At 39.7% G+C, this 22562-nt stretch overlaps 1 protein-coding gene and 1 long non-coding RNA gene across 2 annotated transcripts; one reads left to right on the top strand and one right to left on the bottom strand.

The window, feature by feature from the left end:
• Positions 1-6806: 6806 nt before the first annotated feature.
• LOC142104046 (myb-related transcription factor, partner of profilin-like) lies at positions 6807-8449 on the top strand. The gene is made up of 4 exons (XM_075188495.1): positions 6807-7277; positions 7661-7869; positions 8236-8321; positions 8408-8449. The coding sequence occupies exons 1-4, from the start codon at positions 7048-7050 to the stop codon at positions 8447-8449; spliced, it is 567 nt and encodes a 188-aa protein (XP_075044596.1). The 5' UTR covers positions 6807-7047.
• A 4279-nt stretch (positions 8450-12728) lies between these two features.
• On the bottom strand, positions 12729-15795 carry LOC142104283 (uncharacterized). The gene is made up of 3 exons (XR_012679550.1): positions 13951-15795; positions 13186-13282; positions 12729-12850 (listed from the first exon to the last, which is right to left on the bottom strand). It is a non-coding gene; the product is annotated as an uncharacterized LOC142104283 (long non-coding RNA).
• Positions 15796-22562: the final 6767 nt, after the last annotated feature.

Genomic DNA, 22562 nt, shown 5'->3' with positions numbered 1-22562 from the left:
TTCTATTCCCTTGACATCACCACTTGTACAGTGGTGTAGCAGTTAGCCAATCCACCTTGCCAGCTTGCTACGTGGGTTCGAGTCCTCACCAGCCCTCGGCTCTTAGGGATCATTAATATCCTTAGACAATTTGTGTTGCTGTTAAAAGTGTCCCTGTGGTAATAGTACACTTGTTTTAAATTTGCATAAATCATGTGTGTAAAACCCTGAAATATATTTTCGAGTTATTATATGTCTATGAATATTATTTGTTCTTGCAAACGCACCATCACCAACTGTCAAATCAGGCATGTAACATATTGAGACTAATGATATTGGTAATTGTTCAGAATGGTTGGAGATTTATCATAAATATTTATGACAAAGTCTATTGTTTGGGAGACATTTTACATAAAATGAAATACTTACCCATGCAGTGTGCACAGCAATTCCGGCAGTGGAATGAATGTGGAATGCACTGAGGCAACCATTCCGGCAGTGGAATGAATGTGGAATGCACTGAGGCAACCATTCCGGCAGTGGAATGAATGTGGAATGCACTGAGGCAACCATTCCAGCATTGGAATGAATGTGGAATGCACTGAGGCAACCATTCCGGCAGCCGGAATGAATGTGGAATGCACTGAGGCAACCATTCCGGCAGCCGGAATGCACTGTGACCTGGATTCTCCCCATAATGCTGAGGAGATATGTGGCTAGCAGTGTACAGGCCTATAAAAGGCAGTCCTCTTTACTGAAGAGGCAGTAAGCAGCAGAGGGCGCTATTTCCAGCTAACTAATTCCGGCATTCCGGCAGTCCCGGATTGAGGCCAAAGGGCCAAAATAACATCAAACATGTTGCACTTGCGAATTGCATTGATTAGAAAGGGGTATTTAAAGCAAAACAAGCTTAATTTACACAAACATACTAATGGAACATTTGTAAGATATGTAAAAGCTCAATAAAAAAAAAAAAATAAAAAAAATTATTTTTTGCCACAGGCAGTCTGTATTGATATGTATGTATGTTGTGCATATTTCGTTTTGCATTTTAAACGCAAAAGATGATCCTAAAGGCGTTTAATAGTGGTTTTAGCTAGCTGTATTGGAGTTAAACATGACCCTGGCCTTCCTTAACTTTTGTGAAAGATTTGAGACAGGAGTGACGTCAGTTTCACTCATCTGGGCAGAGGGAACGCCTACTATTCTCAAGTGAAAAAGCATAACGCCTACTTTACTCAAGTACTATCTCATCTCCGCCCAGTCCGCGCCTACTCTCCGCCCATTCCCACCCATATGTTCTCAAGTGGTCAGCAGTCATCTCAAATCTATTTGCGTTGGAGTTTGAGATTGAGTCGCTTTTTGAGAGCTGTGGGCCCGATTCATCAAAATTCGCAAACGCATACGCATCTGCGTTGCATACTTTGAGCGACGTAAACCGAAATAAGCACCTCAAACAGCAAAAACACACCCCCATGTGGTCTAAGGGACGGAAATAAGCAGCGCAAACGTTAGAAAACACACCCACCTGCGGATCTTTAAACATGCTACACGCATAAGCGACGGCTCTCAACTGATTGACGACAAGCAAGCCAAGCAATGCAAACCTCACGCCCACTGTGGGAGGGACCCAACAGTTTGTTTACACACAACACAACATAAATGCCTGGGGCTTATTTTTACGACATAGCTCTCTACTCATTAATCACTGACAAATAACAATGATGTGCAACACTCTGGACGGTTGTTTTTCCTTTGCTACTAATTAACCTAATACACACTTGTCAAAAACACATTGCTCACGATCTGTGTTTAGGATTTCTTCGATTTCAAGTCGCCGTATAGTATGCAAAATGCATGCACACGGCTACATTAAAAACACATGAATAACGAATGTATTAAAATGTATGTGGTGTGAATACATCTTTGCCTTTTCAGCAAAATGAATGCATAGCATACTCTTCCATAAAGGATACACACAAGAGTGTATATACAACCTCCACACAGAGGAAGGGTTTCTGTCTGGATTACAACTCAGGAATGACTGTATGCAAATGGGGACAGCTACCCGCTACCCCAACCTGAGACATGAAAATACACAGACAACACCAACAATACAGCATGCGTGCTACACAGACACCTCACACTTAATACTACTCTTCATTATTCACACAAATTTCTCACAAAATACCTATCTCACAGGTAGCTCACTGGTTAGCACTTTGGACTCACAACACAGCAGACATGAGTTCAAATACTGAGCATACCCATAACTAATGTGTGGACTGGAATCATTATCCTAACAAGAAATGGGACACAATGTTTTTTTTTTTTATTTTGCATTTGTTATACACGCTCAACCATATTGTAAAATATGCCCTCTGATTTATACTGTATTGAAAGTAAATATTTATTTGGAGGGAAAATCCAAGAAGCCTCACGGGCTATACTTCACATGCACAGTATTAGGTGCATGCTGACATTGAGTATTCTAAATGGACTAAGGGGGGGGGGGTGTTGTAGGTGACAGCTTCCTTGGAGGTAAATGCAACATTGTCAGCAAATAGACTTTCATCTGGATCCATGGCGTACACGTTATGTCATGTACTCAGCTGTATCCAAACAGGCCGCTCTCCACACTCCAGTACGATGGTCCTTTGCCTCGCTTGCACTTCTGCCTTACACCACTGACGCCACTTCTGGGTACACTTTCGAGGCTCTCTTCAATGTGTCACTGTTACTTGAATGTAACCTTGGACTATCACTACAATGACATATGTATTTGGGGGAATTGGTAACTAGCTAGAGCGTTTGACATTTTTGGATTTTATCTTGCACACAGGGCCTACAGATGCAATACCTCTTATAGGGGTGGCTTGTTCGTGGAGGGCACATGTTACTTTTGGATAACATGCAAGCAGCTAAAGAAATCCTTTTGTGCTATACAAATGATGTTATAAGCAAAACATCTTTCTTCATTACTCTTTTCGGACTATTATTTATACCCACATGTTGTGTAATGAGATGAATAAAGACACACACACCAAGGTTTGTTTTTTGATAAACGTATATATTTGTAGAACGCAACAATGTTTATGAACTATTTACATCAGAAAAACAAATACAAAAAATGTATCATTGAAAGGACCCCCAGTACGCCAATTTGAAGCGAATGTTGGCTACTATATTTGCCAAATGTAGGTGGAGGCCTTCCAGGTCGTCCGCTATTTCACCCATGTGGGCCATAAGTTCTGCTGCGGTGGCTGGTGGTGGAGCCCAATTGGCAGCTTCCTCAGTGGGTGCTGAAAGAAATCAGAAATTAAACATTACATACATGGATACATATTTCATCAAACAGACAGGATTTACTAGAGATGTTTACTGTTACATTACTTTCAAAACTTAGGCCTCTGGCCACAAAACCATTTGCACGCACATTAGACATCGAGAAGGCATTCGAATCAATGTACTAAATTCTGGTGAGCCACGGGGAGAGGGCCATGTACAGGGTTGTCTTATCCAGCATTATTGGCCCCAGGTCCTATGCACTACATGGGCCACTACCTATACAATCACTCACAGGAATTCAAACGATTTTGGTGTATATTAGATTTTATAAACAAGTCATTAATATACTGACGAGTTGACCAGGCTAGCGGCCACATTGTTTTGCCCAATGCCCTGCGTGCCCATGTGTTAAGATGGCTATGGCTGTGGTTTGAGTGTTTAATGCGCCTAAAATGTATAGGCAGATATTATAAGTGTTCGACCTGTGGCATTTAAGGCACCATTTAATCAACATATGTCACAGCAGGGATTATGTACAAGTATAATGCACATGTCAATCTTGTATAACTATGTCCATCACTTATCGCAAATACTTACAATCTTCCAACTCCACTGCCTCTTGGCTGCCTGATGTGGAGTCCGCTAAATCCTGGGGCTCCCGGTCAGCCTGCTCCTCGTCCTCCTCCACCGCTGCTGCCACTGGCACCGGCACTGGCACCGCCTCCTCCTCCTCCTGCTCCTCCACTGCCATTGCCACTGGCACCACCTCCTCCTCCTGCGACACTGCCACTGGCACCGCCTCCTCCTGCGACACTGCCACTGGCACCGCCGCCTCCTCCTCCGATGACAGTGGCACTGCCACCGCCACTGGCTGCTGCTCCTCCTCCTCCTCCTCCTCAGCTGCCTGCGCCTCGACTAATGCCCGGCGGCGTTGGCGGCGTTCCCAGCGTGCTCGGTCTGTTTGAAAAAAGGAAATATAAACAAAAGGACATGTTAACACAATCACCATTTGAAAAAAACTATTGTATTTTGACAATCAGGTGATCATACATATTTAATCAACTTTACATTGTCAGCAGGCATAAATATTTGCTACTAACAATGCAAGGAGGTAAACATGATGAACACAAAGCATTTCACATGACTTGTCAGCCCAGCACAGTGGTCTAGTGGTTAGCACGTCTGCCTCACAGCACTGGGGTCAGGAGTTCAACTCCCTGATGATAGTTACATATGTTTGGAGGCTTGCTCCATATTTGCATGTGTTGTCTACCACACTCCCCAAACATACTACTGGCCGCCTAATTAGGTTTTGTTCACATTTGGCCATAGTATGTTTTTTTCATGTAGGTGCTTTTAAGTCATCAAACTCCCTTGGCCCTGGTCAATTAGTTCTCTACAGGACCACCGAATTAGTGGATGGAGGTCAAAAAGCTTTGAATGTTGAGTATACTTTGGAAATCACCCTTTGTTGGGACTACCTTACAGTCTAAAAGAGTCTAAATAGGCAGTTAAGTAATAATTGATTAGCTATATCTAGCACACTATCTAATCTGTTTGCATCTTATGGGAGCTTGCAAAAATCAGTCTAAACACTAAGGTGTTTTGTATTTGAAACGTGCCTTTTAAATCTTGGCCCAATAATGACAACACATCTTCCACTCCAAAATGTTTTTAAGGTTAGACTAGCAAGTTACAGCACTCGGGTCAAGACTTAGAATGCCTGATTTCCTAAACCACACTTAATGGTGAGAATTGTCACACAAAAACATTTAGGTCAGTAAATGGTTAGCAGACGCATTTAGGACACAGGAGCCAAAGCTTTTTGGGTGCACTGGAAGGGGCATGACCTTTATAGTGTGCTTGCACATAGTTATGTAGGCCATGTCAGGTGTTTAGGGTGAACATATTTACAAACATAGGGCCTGATTCATTAAGGATCCTTAACTTTAGAAACTTCTTATTTCAGTCTCCTGGACAAAACCATGTTACAATGCAAGGGGTGCAAATTAGTAATCTGTTTTGACCATAAATTAAATACTGACTGCTTTTTCATGTAGCACACAAATAACAACTTTAAACTTCCGTGTACAAATAATCTATCAAGTATCTGTGTGCTAAATGAAAAAACAGTCAGTATTTAACTTATGTGCAAAACGGAACACTAATTTGCACCCCTTGCATTGTAACATGGTTTTGTCCAGGAGACTGAAATAAGAAGTTTCTCAAGTTAGGGATCCTTCATGAATCAGGGCCATAGAGCAAATATATATATATGTTGACTTTTTTTTGGCGATTACTAGAGAACTCACTTATTCTGATCTCCCTACGGAGCTCCTCCAGAAGCTGGGGCTGGCGGCGCCGGAGATCGCTCCACCGCCGTTGGAGCTGAACGGTGCTCCGCCGAATGTTGTATCGGAGGCGGAGGCGTCTGCGGACCCTTTGATAGGCCCGCACCTTCACCTTGTTGGACACATACCGTCCAGAGGGTACATTGTCCATACCCTCTGCAAGGACTCTCAGCTCACGCCTGCTGAAAATTGCAGCCCTCATTTTGGTATAATGTCTATAACACAAAATGGGGGCCTCTGCGTTCCGATTGGTTCGCTGAGCACGTATGGGCGTGCTCACGTCACACGCGGAGCTTTCACACACCTGTGTTGTGACTCTGATTGTCTCTCCCACCAAGAACATGGCGGGCGCCTGCACTGAGACGAGTACAGTGTGCTCCGCAATTAGGAAGAAGAGTGTACACCTGGTTTATTAATTCAACACTCCATTTAAACCCACCTGTGCTTTGGTCTAGTGCCTGTTCATTCGCTTTTTAGCCTGGATAGAGCACAGTCAAGATTTCATTACATTACATTTGGATGATTGTTCTAAGAAGCCAACAACAAACAGTAAGTACCAAACTAAATCAGAGATTGAAAGATTTTTTTTTTTTTTGTGTTCTCCTAAAGTTTTCTGCCTACAGTATGCTAAATTCTTTTGAACCTTATCCATATTCAAATTAGGAGGTTAGCTTTGTTTACCACATTACCTTTTCTTGCTTATAAAAATTAATTTGTTTTTTTTTTCGCAGCCCATACCACGCATTACCCAGTTGACTATCAAAATAATTTGTGTCTTTTGTGCCAAACTTTGGAGAAAAGTAAGTATAAGAATTTATCTGAAATTTCTGGATAGTTCCAAAATATTTTTATCTCCTAATGTAGTAAACTGTTTGCTCTGCAATATGTGTGGCCGGAATGTAAAAAAAACTGCTAAGCAAAGGGCCCCTGGCCTCACATTTAACATGTAAAGTTTTCAATAGTAGCCTACAGTATGCTAAGTTCTTTTGAACCTTATCCTTGTTCAACGGCATAATAACTAGCTCATTGCATTGATGGACACATGGGTCCAAATGGTGGCTGATTTGTAACCAAATATTAATAATAATTACACAATATAGGGTTTGCAACTGAGTGATATCCTTCATTTTGGCGTGTTGCTAACCTGTAAACCAATGTTATGGTTTGCAAAGTGAAGAGTAGTAGTAGTAGTAGGAGAATGTTGCTATAGTATTTGACTAATATGTCAGTCAAAATGCAGTGGTCAAACTAAATGGCCGTTAAATAGACAAACCACAATGTTTATTATAATAAGGGGCATGTGTTTTAGACCTAGTTAGAAGTTTGTGAAATTGTACCTTATGTAGGGGGGGAATGTGCTTAGATTCTGTATCACCACCTGACTGTGTGCATTGCCTATAAAGACACAACTTATCTTTGAAATAGGAATATGTCTGATGCTGGCCCAAGTAATGTGGAGGCACCAGGGCTGCCAACTAGGCGTAAAAACAACTTCATAGAGGAGGAGCTGGAGGTGCTGGTAGAAGAGGTTCTGGCGAGGTTCCACAGTGGGAACCGCCAAATAACCGGACGCGAGCGCCAAACCCATTGGCAGGAAATCACAAGGCTCATAAATGAAATATCTCCGTATGAGCGTACAAAGGTTGAAGTACAGAAAAGGTACGAATTAAATTTAGAAATAATAGCCCTATTTAACTTTATGACTGTGTGTATTTAGCGATATCTATATATATTATTTGACAGAGATAAATATGGATATTGTGACATAGTAGCATTAGTCACCTGTGAGGTGAAACCACCTTGTGACTCCAATGCATTTGTTGATCAGGCCCTTTGTTTTCAGAAACTAACACCATGGCCCTTGGTCACATTGACATAATATGTTTACCACATTATACGCACTTCAAAAGAGCAAATTCTGTATTACTGTATGTGAAGGTTAAATTGTTGTGATTAGCAAACGTGCAATGTATTTGATTGAAAAATGTGTCATTTAGAGTTGAAGGTACTATGTGAGGCAATAATGTTTGTCTATTCCACAGATGGGCAGACTATAAAGGACGCCTGAAAGCGAAGCTTGTTGAGCTTCACAGGCATGCTCAAGGCACTGGTGGGGGGCCTCGACTACGTACTACTTTAACACCCCTCGAGGAGCGGGCGAGGGCTGCAATAGCCCTGGTGGAGATAGTTGGGGTGGGCGACATAGACACTGGCTCTAGCCCACCCCGAACAGGAGAGGCCGCTCCACTAGGTACATGATGAGCTTGCTTTCTTAATGTCTGTAAAGCTTTGTATCTGTCTGAGTAAAAGTGTCAACTCTCAGGATGTGTGTGTGAAGGTAAACTTCAATTGCACAATGTGTTTGCCTATCACATAGTAGGAAATGACATTTACACACTGAAGACAAATGGTCTCAATATGAAGGGCTCATCCTAAAATGTCAGACCATAAGTGGCAATGTTTGTATTTGGGGAGCGGAAAGGGCTGCTAGCACATTCAAGGGAAGCTGACACTTTACCAATGCTACATCACGCGTTGTAAGATGTTTTTGCCAATATAATATCGCACCTTACTCATTGATTCTAATTACTTTATTTTACTTATTATCTCTCTACAGCATGTGAGCAGCAGGCGCCTGCTTCACCGGTGGATGAAGAAGTTGCCCGTGATGTGGAGGAGCCTCAGCTGGCTCCAGCGGAATATGTAAGGCAGCGGACACTCGCACGCGCAGCCGAAAATCTTAAAGACGTCACTCTTGCACAGAATGTTCACCTGTCACACATATCAAGCACTGTCCAACACACAGATCAGCAAATCGACCGTCTCACTAACACACTCTCCGATTTCATGAGCACACACACCTCTTTACTGACGACACTCGCCACCAAAATTGATAATTTAAATACTTCAGTGACAAATATTGCAACACTCCTGGGTGATATCTTGCATGTCCACTCCCAACGCACCTCCGGCACAATCCCTTCACCCAGCTCAGATTATTTGTTCGGCAGCCCCCATACCCAGTTGTCTGTCGCCTCCGCCCTCCCTGATGTGTCTGTCGCCTCCGCCCTCCCTGATGTGTCTGTCGCCTCCGCCCTCCCTGATGTGTCTGTCGCCTCCGTTCTCCCTGATGTGTCTGTCGCCTCCGCCCTCCCTGATGTGTCTGTCGCCTCCGCCCTCCCTGATGTGTCTGTCGCCTCCGCCCTCCCTGATGTGTCTGTCGCCTCCGCCCTCCCTGACCCCGAACTATGTCGTCTTATGTGTTTTGCCTTTGCTCGTGGCTATGGCCAATCCCCCGTTGTGCCCACTTCCCCCTCGCCTGTCGTAGCCCCATCCCCATCCCCTGACCCTGCACCTTCACCTCGTCGGACACAACCCGCTTGCCTTGCCCCATTGCCTGGTTCCTCTGACTCCTCTACATCACGGGTGACAAGAAGTCGGAGTAGGGGAGCCTCCCGTCCAACCGGCTTTAAAAAAACACGGAAAAAGTAATTTGTATTGTTTTAACCTAACAAATATAGTTTAATATATGACGGAAATATGTATTTTTTTTTTTTTTTATAATAAAAAAAAATCCTACTACTGAAATGTCTTTCTTTTTTACGGCAGATTCCATAATGTTTTTTGTAATAACAATGCTTGTTATCAAGTCTAACCATAGTATAATCTCCAAACAAACTGGCTGATTCATTAACGTATTCAAACAAATATGTATCTAATATCAGTGTGCTGACCAAAACCATGCCATGGCCCTGATTGAGTAATGAACCTAGATGTCAAGGATACATATTTCTGAATGCTGCTCAAAAGCCTTTTAAAATGCAAGTGGTGCAAATTAGCAATAGGTTTAGAGGACGAAAAAAAAAAAAATGTCTGTATCCTAATGTACCGCACAAATACTTGATAGCTTATTTGTACACTGAAATGTTCATGTCAGGTAGGACCTCTCCTACCCCAAAATTACATCTCCAATGACATTTTTGGTTTACATCCCCCTCCAAACGGACATGCTTTGCCCTTGCTTAGTTACTTTGCCTTACCTTTCCAGAATGAATCTGGCCCATGGTTTGCTGAAGAAGACTTAAACAAGAGGTGTATCAAGGTAAGCTTCTTAATGCTTTTGCCATAGTGTTTCTTTATTTGCCTTACTAAATAATTGCAAACACAACCTGCAACTACAGTGCCCCTTTAGAGGTAGGGCAAATCATTCTGTCAAGAAAGTATTGCATTTGCAAACTGTAACCTAACACAAAGGAGCCACAAAAGACAGGTGTTAAGGGAACCCAAATAAATTAAAAAAAAAATTTTCCCATGATGGCACAGGACAAATATTGTTAACTACTATTTTGTACAGGTACGAATCTGTGCTAATTCTAAAAATCTAATAAGGGATTTGTATTTAAGATTAGTGCTAATGCACAGTGTGTGGTACACTCGACGTCATTTAGCATAACAGTTATTTACATGTAACCTCATGACCTTATTGCACTAAGCACATATAGGTTGGGTCTCACATTTGGATCTTAGGTGCACTTACCCCATCAGCCGCTGTCATATCACGGCTACCTGGGTGCCTTCTGGTCGTCAGCAACATTCCCGTCCTCCACAGCTCCGTTTGTAATCAAACACACACTGTTTGTTCTGCTGCATGTGCACAGGCATCTTGGATGCAGTCAGGTGATCATTCCAGATCAACCAGATTCAGCACCTGTGATCCCATTAAGTGCTCAGCCAATAGTTGCTTGGGACAAACCATTTAAAGCTACTGCTGTGATCTGTTCATTGCCTGAACAGCACACTTCTCTCCAGTGGATAGTTATTGGCCCCAGTGTTTCTGGCTGCATTACAAAATCAGTGTTTGTGTCCACATTCTCAGACTGCTCATTCCCCTGCTAGATTGGACAATCAGCAAGAACATGAGCAGGAAGATCATCCAGGCTGCTCTGTTCAGATTCACACCTGCTGCAGGTAATCCCAAGGGTCCCTGATTCAGATCAAGAAATACAGACTAACGTGACAGTTTGACACACTATAAGGGTGTATGTAGTGCTGTGTGTCTGACTAATCATGTAAGACGCAAATGAAAAAGCTTGGAGTATAGATATGGTTTGGTCAGGCAAAGAAGCACACTCTGTAATACAAGTAGACTCCAAGAGGTAGTTTGTCCACCAAACTCCTCTATCCTGTAAAGACTTTTCCAAACTTTATGATCTGATCCCCCCAATCCATGATAGTTTAAACCAATCTGGAACCTTGAATACATTATTATAACAAACAGACCCTAGAGTTTCTTACGTAATGTACACTGATACATTCATTGTTAAAGTGGGCACGTCACTTGGATTTGGCTCCCTTCCAGTTTTGGAAAACATTTATGCAAGGCCAAGCAATTTTCTATAACGGGCAACATATTATCGTGTGAAGCTTGGTATGTTGTGATTTCTTGCCAATACAGACACAGGTACCCATTGCACACGTTCACCCTCTATAAGCCAAAAAAACTGGATGCCTCACCTAACAATGTAAACATCAACAATATCTACCAGACATTAATCCCTCAAAATACTGTGTGCTCGGCCCAACACTCTTGGATTAGATAAGGGGTGGCCAAACCTGTCCTCAAGGGCCATATCCAGTTCATGTTTTTAGGATTTCTGTCTGTAGAAACAGGTGGGATAATTACTGACCCAGCCAAATAGATTAACTCAGCTGTACATGATTAAAGAAATCCTAAAAACATGAACTGGATATGGCCCTTGAGGACAGGTTTGCCCACCCCTGGATTAGATGGTGGTAAAGGAATTTGAACATGGAGCCATAATCCTAAAGGGCGGATATCTGTACATTAAGGCTTTGTACTTCCCTTGCCCAAGGCATGGACAAATGCTGCAAATTATTGTTAACATTGACTAGCATGTTTAAACAGACATAGGTGGTATTACAACACACACTTTGAAGAGAAACAAAGGTGGAATGTTAATTTGTCACTACTTTCCACTTTAAGAGGACAAGCTACATGAAAATGGTATGGAGAATAAATTTCACATTTCTACACCACAATAACATTGGAGACCTGCATTATCAGGTTCAGCAAACATATCAAGTGACTGCTGCCTAACAATGGGTAATCAGACTAATGTAACTAGTTCTCATGTGGAGTATCTATGGTGGCTGTAAGTTTACATATAGCTGCCTTGACCAATTAGCAAACTAGGGGCCTGATTCATTAAGGATCTTATCTGTCATTTTTGGCTTATCTTAAGCTAATCCACTCTGTTCATGCTCAGAAAAGGGAGATAAGAAGCAAAAGCCACTGCATAAGTGACGAATTTCTTACGCTAGGATGAAAATCCATCTTTGCTTCACTCTTATCTCCCCGTTTCTTCATAACAATAAGCATCTTACCTTTTGCACAAGATAAGAAGATTACTAATGATTCAGGCCCTAGGTGATGGTATTATGGCCTTGTAGCAAGACTCCACTAGCTTAGTGCCCTAATGCATTCCCCATAATTGTTAGTGTGGGGTTTGTGTCTGGCATGTGGGTGTTGGACCACTTTGAAACAAAGTGCCACTAGCACAAGCGAAAAATATTGTTATCCCATTTGGCCCAGGGCCAAAAGTTGGTAGTGTGTGACCTGACACTGGTAACATTTTTGCTTTCTTTATATACATTTACCTGTAATGTGATGCCTATATTCCTACGCACATCACATGTTTGCTCTAAAAGCGTCCAAACAATTTACTACTAAGCACCAAACACACATACAAACCTCCACACTATAGCCATTTTCTAAAACTATACATTTACCCCATTGAGCGTGTTTGTAGGCTATGGTGAATCTGTGGCAAAGGAGAAAATAACCACACCTAGATTTCATATATTCATTTAAAATAAAACCTGTTCCACAATAGTTTTGAAAGCACTACACATGGATTTATGGGTATTAAAATATTATTCAGTGCACTGTAGTAATGGTACAAAATGGCATGACAACTGATTGCTGACACATTTGCAGCATAGGCTAGATTTATTACATATATGAATTCAAATGTGCTGACAAAAACAAAGCAAACAAGGTAATGGTCTGTGTGTGTAACAATTCCTTGGATTAAGAGATGACAATCTGGCCAGACTGAAGAGAGACATAAGCAGGCTTGGAGCTCTGGGGAAATTCAACAACATGTAGTGAGACACGAATTGCACAAATCCAAAATCCACGCCAACACACCCTGTTGAACGAAAGGCAACAAATTAATATGGCAATATTAGGTCAGACAACTTGCATTTTGATATCAAGAGATTGAGCAATGTATTGGCATGTGTAAAAAAGCCAGTAATATTATAGTGTATAATAATGGCTTGTGTGTTTGGACTATACCTAGGATTCTGAATGCACTATTTGACTTAATTTGAAACACCAAACCCATATGTTACATAGCTAGCATCTGCCCATATGTTTTGTTTGTGCAACCACACATTGCAGGCTTAGTAACGACGACATTATTGTATGGAGCACACTCACTGGCCAATCACATTTTAGTGCAGATAGCACTATACTACTTACATTTGAAAACACCCTTCACCATGGCAACATCCACCAACTCCAAAGGGAAGTGCAATGGCAGAAAAGCCAGCACTGCAGGCCAAGTGTAATCTAAAGGCTGTAGATATAAGAAAAACAAATAAAGTGTCAATAATGTGCACTTCAACACTATATGTGCTGATCAATAAACTGTAGAAAAACCAAACATCAATTATGTTGCCACATTAGGCTGTTGATTTAAACTACCCCATTAACGTGCATTTAGCTAAAGACATTAAGGCTAAACTTGGAGGCATGAAGCTATACTTTCTACACACATTGTAAAGGTAAAATACAGGTAGGCATGGTTTTTCCCCTATTATTACACATAGAAACCATTTCAGTAACACACCAGACCATGTCTATTCATATTCCCATTTTGAATAACCATACCTTAGATAATCAACCCTTGACTAAGCTTGCACATGATTTGACCACTGATCTTTTAAATGTGAAGATATTTATGTTTTGTTAAAAAAAAATAAAAAAAATTACAACATTGACCCCTTTCATTGTAACATGCTTTGTCCACTAGAACATTTACTTATTTTTTATCCTTTGCTCTCCTTAATGACTCAAGCACAGAGTGTTAATGTGTCTTTAAGGTAGGGTCTGAAAAACCACACTTCAAATAAAAGGTATTAGAAAAAGAAAAGAGAAAAAAAAACAAAAAACAGTATGGACATTCTTAATGCAAAGTATTTTAACAAGGGGTATGTAATAAAACAATATCTGGTTTCTACTTACCACACACACAGACAAATGTGGAATGTCAATAAGCAATCACTAGACACCCAAAAAACACAATCCAGGACCAAGATCTGTGGAGGGGAGGGTAAACAGGTACAAAATAAATCAATATAGATGGATAATCTTTATGTGTGTCACTACAGTCGAGAGGTATCTATGCAGAGACACATCCCAAGTCTACACAGTTGCCTCAATATTCAAACTCTGCAGCTAATTAAAGACTTTTCCACTAACCTTCAACATAAAATTCTTAACCATTATGACCTTTCAGCATAATTTTCTATCTGTATCTCACCAATATCTTTTCCTACAAATAAACATGAGTGTTGAGCAAGGTACAGCAATAAACTGCAGAGATTATGAAACATTTCACCATTAAGGGCTACTTACCCAGAATTGTGAATCTCCCAACAACACAGAAGGCCAAGCAAGGTCTTTTTAAGTAACACTGTAATTAGTGAATTAAATGCAGGTGAGTAGGCTGGAGAGTATGCCGGACACGTCATTAGGAGCACGCAGGTGCGATCTAATTAGCCAAGTGTGGTTTTGTGTAAAAGTGACCTGACATGTGAGCAACGTTTATTTTCTGTAGGTAAGTAGAGATTATAACGATTATTACAGATGTCATTAATGAGCTAAGCTGTTAGTGTTGTGGCAATAGTATGGGTAAAATAGTTTTAAGTACAATTCTATGAGGTATTATTCATTTGCATGTGCTACATTTAGATGTGCCATGATAGTGTAGTGGTTATGTATTTCACCCCCCAATACTAAGTGCAGAAGTTCGAGGCCCCAGGTCAACCCTAAGCACCAATTGAGTTAATAAAACACATTATTAAGCATACTCCTAAAAGTAAAAAACTATATGCAACTGCTTGTATTTAGCGTAAGATTCGCAAACGCGCTTAATTCGCATTTGTTTGGTGACGTTTTTGCAGCTCCTGTTGCTTTAGTAAAACAGTGTTTTTATTAATGTGTGTGTTTATCTAGGGTTATTATTTGAATACCACGTTATCCATCATGCTGTACATATTAATTGCAACATGGCCAATTTATCAGGTCTAAGACAGTCATTCAGCTGTGCTAACTAGTTAATGTGCAGTTTGGTGTTGGTGTTTCAATGTGAAGTATAACTCAGTGAATAAAGAAATGAGCTTGCAACAACAAGGTAATGAGTTTGAACCCTGAATGATGCGTGTATGTGGCTAACCTTGGTATATTTACAAGTTTGAGGGTATTTATTCCACTCTGTGACTTAGTATATGTTTTGGTGTGTAAGGTGGCTATATGTAATGTTCAACAGTGTTATCAGCTACAACACAGCAAAGCAGTTGTTGGCAAAGACTTTGGATTTCAAAGATATGTGAATTCTGTACTGGCAACAGTGGAAAAAGCTAAGTGCTCCACCAAATCAAATTGTAGAAATGGGAGCAATAAATGTTCTATTTTTGATTTGTATTTATCAACATGGATATATTTCGATATGCATAAATTGTGACTCTGCATGCACCAAATCTTTCTGGGTATCATATTTCCAAGTATTGGCATTTTTCCCCATGTTTTAAGGGAAACAACTTATGCTAGAAGTTGCTGGTCATCTTTAATTTGTATTCTATTCCCTTGACATCACCACTTGTACAGTGGTGTAGCAGTTAGCCAATCCACCTTGCCAGCTTGCTACGTGGGTTCGAGTCCTCACCAGCCCTCGGCTCTTAGGGATCATTAATATCCTTAGACAATTTGTGTTGCTGTTAAAAGTGTCCCTGTGGTAATAGTACACTTGTTTTAAATTTGCATAAATCATGTGTGTAAAACCCTGAAATATATTTTCGAGTTATTATATGTCTATGAATATTATTTGTTCTTGCAAACGCACCATCACCAACTGTCAAATCAGGCATGTAACATATTGAGACTAATGATATTGGTAATTGTTCAGAATGGTTGGAGATTTATCATAAATATTTATGACAAAGTCTATTGTTTGGGAGACATTTTACATAAAATGAAATACTTACCCATGCAGTGTGCACAGCAATTCCGGCAGTGGAATGAATGTGGAATGCACTGAGGCAACCATTCCGGCAGTGGAATGAATGTGGAATGCACTGAGGCAACCATTCCGGCAGTGGAATGAATGTGGAATGCACTGAGGCAACCATTCCAGCATTGGAATGAATGTGGAATGCACTGAGGCAACCATTCCGGCAGCCGGAATGAATGTGGAATGCACTGAGGCAACCATTCCGGCAGCCGGAATGCACTGTGACCTGGATTCTCCCCATAATGCTGAGGAGATATGTGGCTAGCAGTGTACAGGCCTATAAAAGGCAGTCCTCTTTACTGAAGAGGCAGTAAGCAGCAGAGGGCGCTATTTCCAGCTAACTAATTCCGGCATTCCGGCAGTCCCGGATTGAGGCCAAAGGGCCAAAATAACATCAAACATGTTGCACTTGCGAATTGCATTGATTAGAAAGGGGTATTTAAAGCAAAACAAGCTTAATTTACACAAACATACTAATGGAACATTTGTAAGATATGTAAAAGCTCAATAAAAAAAAAAAAATAAAAAAAATTATTTTTTGCCACAGGCAGTCTGTATTGATATGTATGTATGTTGTGCATATTTCGTTTTGCATTTTAAACGCAAAAGATGCTCCTAAAGGCGTTTAATAGTGGTTTTAGCTAGCTGTATTGGAGTTAAACATGACCCTGGCCTTCCTTAACTTTTGTGAAAGATTTGAGACAGGAGTGACGTCAGTTTCACTCATCTGGGCAGAGGGAACGCCTACTATTCTCAAGTGAAAAAGCATAACGCCTACTTTACTCAAGTACTATCTCATCTCCGCCCAGTCCGCGCCTACTCTCCGCCCATTCCCACCCATATGTTCTCAAGTGGTCAGCAGTCATCTCAAATCTATTTGCGTTGGAGTTTGAGATTGAGTCGCTTTTTGAGAGCTGTATCTGCCGTGCTTGAGTAGCGTATGTAGTGTTTTGCGCTGCGTAAGCGTCGTTTCGCGCATGCGCAGAGCCATTTAGCAGATGCGTATGCGTTTGCGAATTTTGATGAATCGGGCCCCAAATCCTTAACTTTGTAAATGACAACCAATGTCCAGCAGCATATGTAATTGTCCAGTAGTACATGTAATTGTACTGCAGTAAGATGACCTTTTCACTTTAAGGTTTATATATTGTTTAATACAACAAACTCTATATCATTTTTTACCATGTCATTTTTCATCCACATTTATATTCCTTAGCCTTTATTTCCATATTATTATTTCAATCACTCTTCTTTGTTTAATATAACTTGCCATTCTGCTATTTGTGTTTTTCCAGAATGGTAACAGCAGGAAAACATATTGCCAATAATAAGAAAATATCATATATACATATTTCATGCACACATTTTACTGTTATCATAAGACAATCACTCAAACACTGTGATTGCCACAGCTAAACACATCCCCTGAGATCACAACAGAATCCGAATTTGCAAATTTAAGTAGTTTGTTGTTCTGAAGATTTATAGTGAAAATAAAAAGCAGTTTTTCCCTGTATTATAGTTCCCAGGTATTGTGTTGTAAATCACGGCTTGGCTTGCTGCAGAAAATAAGGGAACAGCATTTATACAACCATATTAGAACCAAAGAATAGATACTTTGAAATGGATTTTGGTCCCTCGTAAATATTAACTTATAAAGAACTTGACAGCTTCTGTAAAGGACCATGGTAGTTGTTTACCAAATAACAGTGGCAAATGCAGCTTTCAGCAAAATGGCACAATTCCTAAGATGTCCCAGGTTTGTTTAAAAAAGTAAAATTTGTTTTGTCACATATAAACTAAATATAGGGGTATATTTAACAATGTTGGCTGGTGGGTGGCAGTGTATTGCCACTGATATACTTAGCCAGGGCTCATAAACTAACTAAATACTCCTTCATTGACAGCCTAACACTACAGGTGAAAGGAGGAAGTGAGCCCGGCGTGGCTATTGCGCACGGGCAGATAAGGTAGCGCATGCGCATAGTGATCGGACACGGCGATGGATCAACAGAAGTTTCTTCGGCGGAGATGGATAGCTATGGATACTATTTAAAAGGTACGCTAAAGCCATCTTGAGATGCTGTTAGTTTTTTAGAGCTGGTGGCAAATTGCAGTCCCCATAGTCTATATAGGGACTGCAATGACCATCGTAATTTAGGTTAAGACAGTAAAAATTTTTGATTTCTCCTACTTCTACCCCTTTTACTCACCTGACACACTATGCATTACAAAGCCCAGCAAACATTAGACAGTAGGTCCATCCCTGCATGGCTCTGTTTTTTTTGAGAAGCAGCAGATGAAATTGTGCAACAATCACAAGTAAGATCTAACTTACAGTTGAATATAAAGGTGCCCCAACTGCATAAGATGCATCTGAACACTTGGGTTTCCATGTCTGTATTTTGAGTGGAAAGCTTCTTAAGATATAAGTTAGAGTAGTGATGCATCTGGAGCAAATAAGCAATCATCATCATAAACTCAAAAACAGTTTTGAAAGTTGTAAAATTTACATCTTGTAGCTAACATATTTCAGGATTTGTGCAGCTCAAACTAAGAAGCATCTCAAAGAAGCATGCTTATCTTGTGTATTATTGTTATTTTACTGCACTTGCATGTTACCATCCGTGATCTTTCTCTAAAAGTCCAAAGTTCTACAAATTTGTGCAACTTTGAACACAGAAGGGAGTTGTCTGCAGTCCCATAGTTTTATATGGGTTGGCAGGGATATTCTGGCATACGTCAGTACATTGTCATCGTTTAGATAGGCAGTAGCATGTGACATTAGTCTAAAAGACACTTGGTCTGTCTGTAGTCCATATTTCATATTATATTCATGTTTGTAGATCCTAAATCCCACTCACTCTGTGTCATACATTTATCTCCTCACTGGAGTGTCACAGGAAAATCTACTGAACCAAATGATTCAGTACTCAAGTTCTGCTTTTCTACAGTGTGTGTGTTCTTAAAGCTGAAGTAAGAAGCAAGCTGCAAATGTAGAGGTGGGGCTGAAGAACAAAACTTTAAAAAGTAGTATTAATCAAGTAAATTATTGAATGAGAAAGTAATGGCAACCAACACTACCATTAGCTTTGTCTCAGGCTTTAAACTGGTGTTGACTGTCGAAAGACTAACATCAGTCGAGAAATATGAGATCAGAAACAAAGTTGTAAGTAAAAATGAGTTACTCAAAAGTGATTGCATGGTTAAGTACATGCATTTATTTAATATGACTGAATATCTCATTTACAGTGAGTTAGTGTAACATGAACATGTGTCATATGGTTAGGGGCCCTACTTAAATACACTGCAATTACTCTGAGTACCATCACTCCGAAATGATCATAACAAACTAGTAGCATGCACTAGACATATAAACCAGTCCCATATTAATACAGATAATGCACATAAGAGGCAGATGTTACTTTAGCTGTGTACTCAAATATGCACCCTGAAGTTTGTGATGCGCCTTTTGACAATTTTACTCTAAAATGAGAATACATCATTATATATTCTTTAGTTACATAGTGTAATTTAGTTGTTTTTTTTATGTATGGAAAACTACTATAAATTATATGTACATGGCCAGGAATGTTCATTTAAAGGGCCAATGTGACAAAAACAGCAACATGTATTGTATTAATTATTTACATAAGTCTGTGCCCGGACTCTAATTAAAGCTGTACCAACTAAATTATGGTTCACAATTAACAGTATTTAAATTATTGCATTATGTGATCTTCTTGGCTTGTTCTTGCTCTGCTAAGCCCATTACTGCTTTTACTAGGTTAATACACAAAATAAAGAAGTGGCAGTCATGGATTGTTGTTAGTAGGTTGTTTAGAGAAAAGAGTAGGCTCCTCCTTCAGGAGTACAGCATTAAGAAGGACATTTTGGGACTCCAATGCAAAACAAAATAACCTATTGTGCATGACTAATGAAAATCAATACAAAAAGTATCAGTGAAAGAGAATTTCAGGAATTCAGAAGAGTCTTTTCTGACAAATAGTCCACATCTTATTCCCCTCTCAAATAGTAAAAGCAACAACAGAGGTAAACAGCACAATGAAAAGTTGCAAACCAACAATGTTTCAGGTCTAAGAAATGGTTTGAAGGTGAATTCAGAAACAAAGTAATTAAGTGATACATTTAGCTATTATTAGTGCTTAGCACTAGTCTTCAACATATCTCCTGCTCTCTTTATGATTAAAACTTTGAGACTACCAGTGTCTCAGTCCCCCTTTTCTCTGGTCTGTATTTTGTAATTCATCAATCCTTTTTCCACACCCATTAGGCCTGATTCATTAAGGAAAGTAAAGCAAAATAATGAGTAACTTTGAACCTTGGCAAAACCATGTTGCAATGCAAAGATTGGAAATTAGTTTATTATTTTGCACAGAAGTTAAATACAGGCTGTTTTTTCATGTTGCACATAAATATTTGATAGCTTTATTTTTACACTGAAATTTAAAGTTGATCTAGGACGTGCCTTACCTCTACTATAAACCTGTCCCCACATTTTTTTATTTTTTTTAAAAATGTTTTATTAATAACATCTAGTCTTGAACAGCATTACAGAATATAAAACTCTCGAAAGGTACATTAGTGAGATGACAAATGCACATACAAATTTAACAAATTTAGCAGTGTGTGTAAAACTCTCTCACAGTGCTTTTACAAAGCGGATTCAGCTTCATATGAGCATGGTACCATAGAGATGTTATTTTGTTTTAAATTATACAAATAAAAGGAAAAAGGTAAAGAAGGGGGAGTAAGGGGATGGTCTGTCCCCACATTTTAAATTTACCTCCCCCTTCAATGCATCATGGATTTGCCAAGGTGAAAAGTTACTCAATTTTTTCTTGCTTTACTTTCCTTAATGAATCAGGCCCCTTGAGTTCTGCCATACATAAGTCTGTCCATATGAGCACTTGTGCATATGTTCCACTGATTTGTTAAGTACTGTAAGAGTTAACTAATCAGGTGGCCTTTGAAGGAAACACTATACAATCACATTTGTTTATTGAATTGCCCATTGCAGAAGAGCAACAGTTCACTTATGCGGTCAGCAATAAATAAGGCATTGCTATTAGAATACTCTCTTCTGTATGAAAGAAGTTGAAGGTCCTTAAGAAAATTGGCTTTCATATTTAGTAGGTCAAAACTTGATAATTATATCACTCAATGTTTTGATTTGCCTAGTATTAGTGCTGATAAAAAACAAAAAGCTATGCAGTCATATACTCCTCCTATTATTGATTTGACTGTCCAATACATTTTTATTGTGTATAATGTATATTAAACAAATACTTTTGATAGGAAAGCCAACGTGTCTATGATTTCCTGTATCTCAATATACATTATAAGTGGTGATTGTATATATTTACCATGTTAGTCACAAAAAACTAATACTGTTTTGGGAAAATAAAATCCATATACTTGATGTATTCGTCCTGCTCAACACTGACCAGCACAATACATAGGCAGTATGTTTGTTTATGTTCTCCCATACTCTGAAGCATCGTTTTTCACACAAATAAATATCATGGTAGGAGAGGTTTAAATGATCGGAATATTATTTATGTCAACTGACCCAAAAATGTCTGCTTATAAACATCTAGGGCCTGACCACAAAAAGGGAGTAACTTTGCACCTCGACAAAATCATGTTGCATTAGAGGGGGGGCTAAATTTAAAATGTAAAGACAGATTTATAGTTGGGCTAGGGCAGTGATGGGCAAACTACGGCCCACAGGCCAGATCTGGCCCACTTAGAGGTTCTATCCGGCCCACCAATATTTTAAAAAATTTCATTAAAATATGCATAAAATTATTAGGGCAGACCCTGTGTGTCAGAACCTTCATTTTTATGCCTTCCCAGCTATTTCCTCCATTACACTTCATCCTCCTTCCTAAAAGGACACATCGTATGTCAATCACTCAAACACCTGCCCGCCCCCTAATGGCTGAAAGTCATGTGAGAAGAGATGGACTGGGCCATATACTAAGGCGGATTTCGATTGGCTGCTGTGTTGTCAGTTAGTGGCTCACCAGAAAGACGGATCTGCAACAATCTGCTGAAATAAGTGCTGTGTCTGTACGATCGCTGCACTTATAGAGGTAACACTGCTATATAACACCCTCCCGTCCCATTCAAAACATTTGTATTATATATTTCGATATTTGAGTTTTTTAATAAATTACATTGGCCCGCCTAAAGTTTTTCTTTATTTGGCCCACTCCTGAAAAAGTTTGCCCATCACTGTCCTAGATCAACTTTAAATTTCAGTGGAAAAATAAAGCTATCAAGTATTTGTGTGCTAGATGAAAAAACAGCCAGTATTTAACTTATGTGCAAAATAATAAACTAATTTGCACCCCTTACATTGTAACATGGTTTTGTCTAGGAGAAAGTTAACAATTTTTTTTTGCTTTACTCTCTTTAATGAATCAGGCCCCTAATTCTCAGACAAAATACAGAAGCTAAAATTAAAATTCTTTGAATATACTCCATTATAATTGGTCCAAACAACTGTCTGTCTTATAAAAGCTTTTTTTTCACTCAA

Source organism: Mixophyes fleayi, chromosome 10, assembly GCF_038048845.1.
Source record: "Mixophyes fleayi isolate aMixFle1 chromosome 10, aMixFle1.hap1, whole genome shotgun sequence".
Taxonomy (NCBI): Eukaryota; Metazoa; Chordata; class Amphibia; order Anura; family Limnodynastidae; genus Mixophyes; species Mixophyes fleayi.
The sequence above is the reverse complement of the archived record's forward strand: the minus strand, read 5'-3'. Positions and strand labels throughout refer to the sequence as shown.

Bases quoted from the DNA above. Each gene is read 5' to 3' on its own strand.
- LOC142104046 (XM_075188495.1), top strand. From the start codon at position 7,048: ATGTCTGATGCTGGCCCAAGTAATGTGGAGGCACCAGGGCTGCCAACT. The intron at 7,278-7,660 runs GTACGAATTAAA...TCTATTCCACAG, and splicing joins AAGGTTGAAGTACAGAAAAG to ATGGGCAGACTATAAAGGAC. The intron at 7,870-8,235 runs GTACATGATGAG...ATCTCTCTACAG, and splicing joins AGGAGAGGCCGCTCCACTAG to CATGTGAGCAGCAGGCGCCT.